Source organism: Pungitius pungitius, chromosome 9 (genome assembly GCF_949316345.1).
Source record: "Pungitius pungitius chromosome 9, fPunPun2.1, whole genome shotgun sequence".
In the NCBI taxonomy this organism is placed as follows: domain Eukaryota; kingdom Metazoa; phylum Chordata; class Actinopteri; order Perciformes; family Gasterosteidae; genus Pungitius; species Pungitius pungitius.
In genome coordinates, this window is record NC_084908.1 from 237,709 (window position 1) to 246,188 (window position 8,480).

Genomic DNA, 8,480 nt, shown 5'->3' on the forward strand with positions numbered 1-8,480 from the left:
GAAAATAGTCACACAGGCATCTTTCCCAGCAACAATACTACCGTTTTAATGCTTGGATTATCAATCCAGTGCCTTTTCTGTCTGAAATGAATTGAATAACTTTCATTTAAACTACACATCCACAAAGACATTTATTTAATGCATTTTCCAAATTTCTCAGTGGCTTACATTACAAGAAATAGTCAAAACAATCTAGAATTTTATAATCTTCAGTAACCCGATAGAGTGGAAACCGTCGGGTACCGTTGCCGGTGAGTCACACACTTTTCCCTCTCGATGAACAGCGAGTGGGTTTTACAGCGGATGTCCTTCTCGATGGTGATGCGTGACTCCTCCAGGTGGGACAGGGAGCCTCTGGCCTCACTCAGCTGCTGGCGCAGAGATGCCAGAGTGGCATCCATCTGCCTCAACTCCCCCTCCAAACTGTAGACACAGGAGGAAAGCCAAGTGAAGAGAGAGAGAGAGAGAGAGAGAGAGAGGGAGGGAGAGAGAGAGAGAGAGAGAGAGAGAGAGAGAGAGAGAGAGGGAGGCCGAGTCGTTGTGAGAGCGTGTGTGCACCTGAACTGGGGCTCATCCCTGCAGAGCTCCATGTTGGGTCTGAGGGAGCGCAGGTAAAGTCTGGACTGAGCTACTCTCAGGGGAGCCTCTTTGTTGTGGATGGCCTGCTGTGTAGCCACGATGCTCCTCTCCTGAGCCGCGATCTGCTCCAAGATCTGCGCACACACACAACCGCACGGTGACGGAGAATCCAGCTGCCCATCAAACAGCCATCCTGTCGCTCCGTACCTGTGCGAGCTTCGCCTCCAGCTGGGTCTTGGCCTCTATCAGCTCCGCACAGCGCTGACTCAGCGCTCGGTCCACACTGGAGCACTGGACTCTCAGGTCGTGGGTGGTGTCCTGCAGCACCCGCTCCACCAGCAGCCTGACACACACACACACAAACAGCCAGAGCAGTCAGTAGCAAAGCGCTGTGTCGGAGGCTACCCTTAACGTAGCCTCCGACACACACACCTGTCTGAACCAAAGTGCACTTTGACCTGAGACTGTTGGAGGCCTGTTCTTCCTGCAGGGCCTTGGACAGGTTGTCCTGTGTAAACCTTGTCCACGATGTGGAGTTACACACCCTGCAGCCGCCCAGAAGACAATGTGCAATGTTTGTCATTTCATCCACTGCTGGGTGGTTGACGTGTCACTCTGCGACTCACTGGTCCTGCACGCTGGCTGAGCTGGGGTGGTGCCGAGTGTCGGGGCTCATGTTACTGTATCCTCCACTGAGGTCATCAAGGTTGTAGGCCTGGTACTTATCAGACCAGTCCAGCTCTAACATCTGCTTAGCGTCTCTGTTCATCCTGACACACACACAGAAGGAGGATATTCAGTTCTATAACACGTGGAGAGGAGAGCGGTTCTGTAGGATCATGACGCTCACTTGATCTGACTGACAACTTGAGCCAAAGTCCTCTTCAGAAGAGCCTGGACGCTCCGGATCAAGTCCACTTCCTACAAAACACAAGTCACACTTGGTTAGTGTGTGTGTCAGTGAGCCCTCTGCTGCCGCTGTTAGCTTAGCATTTGACTGCTTTGCTTTGGAGAAGTGGACCGGAGGTGTTTGACACCTGTCTGTGAGAGAATTACTGTACAAGCACATATTAATGATTGTTTTTACAGAGCAACATCTAACGGTTATTGTCATTATTGATTTATCAACAGGTGATCATCACGTTATCCTCTCATACATGTATGTGACATCATCAAATTGTTTTGTATAACTGAGAAAAAATGTATATATTTAATGTCATGACACAAAAAAGCTGAGTGAGTTTGAATTTTTTTGAATGAAAATAGAACTAAAACAGATTATGGTTCAAATTTATTTTGTTTAGTCTCCAAAGACATGTTCTTTATTTGACTTAATAGTAAAGTAAGCTAATCTTTATATCCTTTTTTATTTGTTTAAAATGTACACATTATTGCCATCTTGTGCTTAAATTCCTCTTCCTCGTCTTTGTGATTTTTTCATGCAAATTCCCTGATCAACAAGGACGTCTTGTCTCACTGTCACGTAAATGATCTGCAGCACACACACTGGTTCTAAAGCTGGTCACCTTCAACAGCTCCTCCTCCACAGTGTCTCGGACCAGGTCGGGCCCCGGTCTCCTGGCCCTGCAGTTGAGATTGTCGGTGGCGATGGCGTATGGAGTCTCTGTGGCGTCCAGCGCCTTCTCCAGCCTCGTCTTCAGCGCCGACAGTGCCTGCGTGTGGGCCAGCAGCCGGTCGATGTGCTGTCGCAGCTCGGACTTCCAGTGGTGGATCTCTTGCAGTCTCTCTCCCAGAAGACGTGTCCCCTCAGCCTGGGTCTGCAAAGTGGCGGCCTCGGCGTCCTGGTACAGAGCTTTGGACGCCCGCTGGATGCTGCCGGCGTGGCGGCGGTTGGTCGCGGCCTGTTGAAGGATGCTGTGGTAGTTGGAGAACCACTCCGCTGGGGAGTATTTGGCTGAGCGGAACCCGGCCGTGGCTGAGCCCGAGGACGGCAGAGGGACATCGGGCCCTACAACAGGAGGCTCTTTCACCGGGACGTCCTGGGCCACAGCTCTGCTGTCATAGTGGGGCCTCGGCACTACAGCCTCAGAGCTCATTATGAGACAATTAAACAAGGAAAAGCCACAACTTCACACTGACTTACGGATGGAGGTCTTCACAGTGCTGAAGCAGGCCGAGCTGTATGTTTGCTTGCTGTTGCCTGGTTACTCGTGTTTGCAGGAGCGGCTCCAGCAGCAGGTGACTGAATATCTAATGAGCCAATCTGTTCTTCAGCATGTGTGTGTGTGTGTGTGTGTGTGTGTGGGGGAGGGGGGTTCACATCTTCTATCTCCGAGCTCTAGTACCGCTCATCCCTCCCCTCGCTGTCAGGATGGATCACTTTAGGATTGTAGTAAGAATCGCTTCAAAACATTTTCAATTTCAAAAACAAATTCAGAATAGCATTTCGTTTTTTTCAATATTTTAAAATAAAATAATATTAATCGTAGTATTCAAGAACGCAAAGTCACTTATCAAAGTCATCGATATCTCACTGGAAAGAAATCTATCATGTCAATATGTTGAATACGATTTTTAATTCAAGTTTAGAAAAAATACAAAAAAAAGTACACAGACATCAGTCAGAATCAGTAAGTCCTGTCCTCTGTCCACAGATAGAGGAAGGTTTTATCTCTAAACAACTAAAAAAATGTGTTAACAGCGGGGAATGAGAATGAGAAACTGCGGACAGTGAGACAAGCTTAAAAAAGAGGAAGAATATAAAAATTAACCTCCATTACGCAGAAACACCAAACTATTTCAAAGAAAGACTGAAACAACAGATGCTTCCCCTTTCAAATAGGACATTATTTCCTAGTTTGTTGCTATGTTTATGACATCAAATATTGTTTTGTCATGTAATACATCTTTTTTATACTAACATTATAGAATTACCGTTTGATGGAAATATCTGAAATGGTCATTAACAATATCTTATATAACAATATCAACAATTTGTTCTTTGAAAAATCAAGTTGAGGCAATTATTCAGGCATTTTTTACAGTACATAATATAACATTATAATAATTGGAATATAATAAGGGGAAATAAGCCATAAAATGGTTAGTACTAAATGTTTTAGTACTAAAGTTTTCAGTCAGACATTGAGAAGGTTGGGCCACAGCAGAATGCAACATGTGTTGATCCACTCTTAATAGAGACAAAACAAATGGACTAATTTGGATAAGAATGTACCCCAAAATGCAAGATAAACTACTGCTGTCCATCTTGTAAGGCTCTAATGTAATCTTGATTGCAGTAGATGTCCTCTGTTGATGCGTAGTTTTGGTACACGGACTCTTGTTCGGTTTCTCCTGCCTCATCGTAGAGCTGACGGGGGGGAGGCTGCATGGAGAAAGCTGAGTCTTCGTTTCTATAAACCTAAAAACAACAACAAACAGAAATGAACAGATATGAGTGCAATGTCGTACTGAGATGAGAGTGTATATAATTATTCAAATGAAAATGGCAGAATAATCCGTTCTTGGGGACTGGATCAAAGCACGTTTCCATTTAAAGGACAGATTGACGTCTTCAAGCTTGAAAGATTTCTTTCAGATTTTGATCCCAAGCTTTTCTCCGTCACCTGTACTATGCTAATAGTGTCGTAATGGTACGCGACTAATAGGCAGAAGAAATGTGATTGTAGTAGAAATCTGCATTTTTAAACAAACTGTACATATCCATCCACACTAATGATTAACTCTGCAGGATGCCATCATGTCCTGCATTATGTGGACTGTAATGAACATTGTAGCCTCTTGTATGCATTAGAAAAGCTTTGGACTTTTTTCTTACATTTGCTACTTCGATCGCTTCCTCAGTTTCGTCTGCTTTGGTTTTGTTTGTGTTCAAGTCGACTCCAGCTCCTGAAAACCACACAAAGTATGGTTACACAATTACTTTGCGTCTATTGTATACGTGTACGGATTAGTCTGTGGCTGCATGGTTCTGTGTGTGCACTTAAATGTGAAACATACCTTGCACTTTGCTACACTTGTATTTACAAACTATGACACCAATAATGGCAACCGCCAGTGTGACCAGGACGGGCAGCACAATGGAAACCACAGAGAGAGAACTCGCTGCATTCAGAAGACACAAAGTGTAAAAATACATAAGCATACACTCCCTGAACACACACTTCCCACGCGTTATTGGTGCAAAAAGCAAAAGTATCTCGAGGTGTCAGAACTGCAGCAACATATTATTTGGTGCTGTCATGCTCCCTTTGGGTGAATAGTCACTGTGTGTTTAAAGGTGTAAACTGTGGCTGAAAACACACACACACACACACACACACACACACACACACACACACACGTACTGTACCTTCAAACGTTTTTTCAGGGATAACTGTTGCTTGTGAGCTGGTAGGTTCCATGGTGGTGACAGTAGAGATCAGAGTGGTGGTTTGCTTCTTAGAGACTATTGGAGAGAGTTTCTCAGTTAATGGATGGCAACGTTTGTCAGTCTGGTCCAATCCTAGTCGTTGAGTTCAGCTTCATTTTGATGGGGACTTTTCATTAAGTGTTTCCTTGGTTGTTAAAGGGCAATTTTGCTATTATTTGATCCCGTTTTAGGAATCTGGAGGAGAGGAGGAGGGACTCGATCTATTACTTTTTTGTGAAGTGATGCAGATATGTGTAACCTGATGCATGTAACAATCATTTGTACTGTCAAACACTGGGGTGTAATAGGTTCTGCTCTTTTCATAATCTTACCTGCTGACAGATGAATCTTGGTGTATTGATCAGCACTCCACTCCGGGTCTGAACCACACCAGTATGTCCCAGCATCCTCTGCTTTCAACTCTGAGATTATCACCAAGAAGGAGCTGGAAGACATATCTTCTCGCAGTGTGAACCGGCTTTCATATGTCATGTCTGTGCATTTCTTGCGTTGTTCTCCCCTGCAGAGGAACTTCCTGTTATGCCTGTGTCCCGGTGGGTACGGACACCGCATCGTTACTTGGTTTCCCACAATGCCGATCTCATTGATTGACGTCACACAGCACCAGTCTGTGAAACACAAGGAGGACAGAGACCACACTGCAGCCTGAGCCGGCTCAGAATACAAAGGGATGTGCATGATTCACATTCTCATGAAACTCTTTCTATATATTATGACAAGTCATACATGGCTCACAAAGCTTTGTATCTTTAATCTCAAGTAATTCTTTCAAAATATCTATTTCACAGAACAGTGTATTCTGGCTGGTTATTGTGAAAACGAGTGATATAATATGACGAGGTAGAGCTTTCACCTTTCACTTGCAGCTCAAAAGCAGAGAAAACATCCAGGCCCGTGTTTACTTGGACACCACAGAGGTACGACCCAGACTGGCCTCTGGTCAGCTCGGTCATGGTAACTGTGAATATCCTCAACACCGTGTCATCAGTAAGTTGCAGCTGTTCCGTTTGATTGCCGTTTGAGGTGATTATTGCATCCTGCAGACATTTGGACGGATGGTTTCCTCTGCAGACGTACTTCAGATTGTTCTGGTACTTGGACTCATACGGACAACTAAAGGACACTGAACTCTCCTCATAACTTTGGACTTTGGTGGATCGGTCACAACACTCGTCTGACAGGACAAAAAAACAGAATCACAGAAGGACTTGATATTCATATTCATCACGTGTCTCAAAGAGCAATTAATATCATGATGGTAGCAGCACTATTTATTAAAAAACACTGAATTATTAAACCGAGTTATTCCACTATTTAAGTCAGATACATAAAGTAGTAGAAAATGGAAATACTGAAGTAAATTTAAAGGATCTCAAAATTGTAATAACGTACAATTAAACCACAATGTTTAAATAGAAAATGATTCTTTTGTACACACCCTGAAGTACTTCCAGTTTAATTTCAGTGTAGAGGTCCTTTCCATTTACGCTCACCGCACACCAGTATTTTCCTGCGTCTGCAAAACTCAGATTACGGATAGTCGCTGTGAAGACTTGATTCCGACGGTCATCTTGTTGGGAGTATTTGTTCTTATCAGTTTGAGTCGTCTTAATAAGAATTTCATCCCAGCCACAGGGCTCCTTGCACAGGTACTTCTCATAGGACTCATAACCAGGCTGATAGTGACAAGGGAATTGAACTTCTCCCCTTTCATATCCATATGCATGGATCACTCCTGCTGCACTGCGCACACAGCTCACAGCGACTGAAAAATAACATGGCACATATTCGTATGGTTCAAAGATGCAAACTATCTAAAAGCTTAAATCTGGTGTGATGTATCAAATGGTGACATTTATGTTTCGAACTTTTGAATAAATATGTGATGTATATGAAATAAGTTTTTATCTAACTAGCTTGATATATTTACTAATTCTAAAAAGGAAGATAATAAAAGAACTTACGGCACAGGGTGAAGAACTGGTTCCGAAGGCTCCACATGCTCACGTTATTGCATCTCAGTTTCTAAGATACAGAAATAGGAAGTGTGTCTGAATGGTATCTGTTACACCGACAGTACGTTCCTGCATGCAATGGAAATACAAAAATACTCACTTCCACTTTCCTTTCACATACGTTTTCATAAAAGTTCTGTTGAAGCGAATCTGTGAAATCTTTGTTGTGACTGACTTGTTTAAATGAGCCCTAAGAGAAAGAGTGTGATTCATCTAATGTTGGTGAGACAAAAAAATACAATTACCTTCACTCTAATCCGATTTATAAATGATTAAAGTACAAAAAAATCCTTTGTGATGTTTAATCACATGTTCACAATAACACCACAAAGGGGCACTCTATCCATCTTTATCTTCAACCTCACTGACAAGCAACATGCCTCAAGAACGCCACTTAACAGTCAATAACTTTCATCTAATCTAACCTTCAGGATGTCATCAAGTCTGGCTTATGATTGAATAGTTATTTATTTTCAGTAGTCAATACGTTATTTTCCATATATGGTGTATTTTGGCTTGTAGCCCTTCCATTTCTAAAATCTACTACTCAACAACTCACCCAACCTTTACGCAAGACAGACCAAGTATAATGATAAAATAATCAGAATATTTTTCTGTTAAAATTTCACCTGTTGGACACCAATTCTAAAATAATTAACTGAATTGACTAAGTGCCCCTTTAACAAACTAATAGGAGACAATGGAAACTATTCATAATTTTCATGCTTTTCATTTCATTTTTTTTATAATGACCTTTTAAGAAAAAATAATGAAGAAACAGACAATGCCAATAATAACTCAAGAAGTTTCCTCTAAAACGAATGTAAACTCTCTCCAGTAGTAACGAGACATACAATACTACAGTATTGTGCCACCTTTTCCAACTACCGACCCCACCCTGACCAGCAGCAAGGTAAAATGCCAGTGGAAGTATATGCGGGTGAATTTTTCCTGAGCTCAGCCATTCCCTCGACTCCAGCTGACCGCTCAGCTGTGCCTCTCACACACTGCAGCACAAACCGTTTCCATATCGCACACACCCTCACAGCCAAAGATTGACATCCAGACCCTCGTGCAGAGCTCCAAGTGAGTCCCGAATTAGTGGGATGCCATGTCACGCTGGGCTGTTGCCAGGTTGTGTTGGAAGCACTGTTGGATGTTGCTACGGTACGTTGATTTTCTGCCTTGTTGCCTGGCCAAGACAAACACACACACACACACACACACACACACACAACTCAAATATGGAGAAATATTTTTTTTTATTTTGCAAATATGGGGCTTTTACTTTGAGAAATTTCTAAATTTGTACAGCAAATATATTTAATTTCCGTATCAGTGCATCAGTCTTTGTCTGGAATCATTGAAAAAAATGGTTTTATTGCAGCTCAAATATGGGAATAATATAGGAATTTCACTTTGGATTATCCAAAGTAATATATATATAAATTTGGACAGTAAAAGAATTGTTT

The 8,480-nt window shown here is 42.7% G+C and overlaps 2 protein-coding genes across 2 annotated transcripts; both read right to left on the reverse strand.

Moving 5' to 3' along the window:
- Positions 1 to 70: 70 nt before the first annotated feature.
- tekt4 (tektin 4) lies at positions 71 to 2,704 on the reverse strand. Its single transcript, XM_037473151.2, has 7 exons — positions 2,106 to 2,704; positions 1,430 to 1,500; positions 1,206 to 1,349; positions 1,038 to 1,124; positions 787 to 922; positions 559 to 713; positions 71 to 423 (listed from the first exon to the last, which is right to left on the reverse strand). Exons 1-7 carry the CDS (start codon positions 2,634 to 2,636, stop codon positions 210 to 212), a joined length of 1,338 nt encoding a protein of 445 aa, XP_037329048.2. The 5' UTR covers positions 2,637 to 2,704; the 3' UTR covers positions 71 to 209.
- Positions 2,705 to 3,092: 388 nt separating this feature from the next.
- Positions 3,093 to 8,197, reverse strand: LOC119218598 (polymeric immunoglobulin receptor-like). The gene is made up of 10 exons (XM_062564674.1): positions 8,049 to 8,197; positions 7,109 to 7,198; positions 6,958 to 7,018; positions 6,432 to 6,758; positions 5,847 to 6,167; positions 5,305 to 5,601; positions 4,913 to 5,008; positions 4,561 to 4,665; positions 4,379 to 4,449; positions 3,093 to 3,961 (listed from the first exon to the last, which is right to left on the reverse strand). Exons 3-10 carry the CDS (start codon positions 6,992 to 6,994, stop codon positions 3,794 to 3,796), a joined length of 1,422 nt encoding a protein of 473 aa, XP_062420658.1. The 5' UTR covers positions 6,995 to 7,018; positions 7,109 to 7,198; positions 8,049 to 8,197; the 3' UTR covers positions 3,093 to 3,793.
- Between the last annotated feature and the right edge of the window lie 283 nt (positions 8,198 to 8,480).

Excerpts from the sequence above, each read along its gene's own strand:
- tekt4 (XM_037473151.2), bottom strand. The coding sequence starts at position 2,636 with ATGAGCTCTGAGGCTGTAGTGCCGAGGCCCCACTATGACAGCAGAGCT. Across the intron at positions 1,501-2,105 it reads TGGAGGAGGAGCTGTTGAAG|GAAGTGGACTTGATCCGGAG; the intron begins GTGACCAGCTTT and ends TGTGTTTTGTAG. Across the intron at positions 1,125-1,205 it reads TCAGCCAGCGTGCAGGACCA|GGTGTGTAACTCCACATCGT; the intron begins GTGAGTCGCAGA and ends GGGCGGCTGCAG.
- LOC119218598 (XM_062564674.1), bottom strand. The coding sequence starts at position 6,994 with ATGTGGAGCCTTCGGAACCAGTTCTTCACCCTGTGCC. Across the intron at positions 5,009-5,304 it reads CAAGATTCATCTGTCAGCAG|TCTCTAAGAAGCAAACCACC; the intron begins GTAAGATTATGA and ends TCTCTCCAATAG. Across the intron at positions 3,962-4,378 it reads AAGCGATCGAAGTAGCAAAT|GTTTATAGAAACGAAGACTC; the intron begins GTAAGAAAAAAG and ends TGTTGTTTTTAG.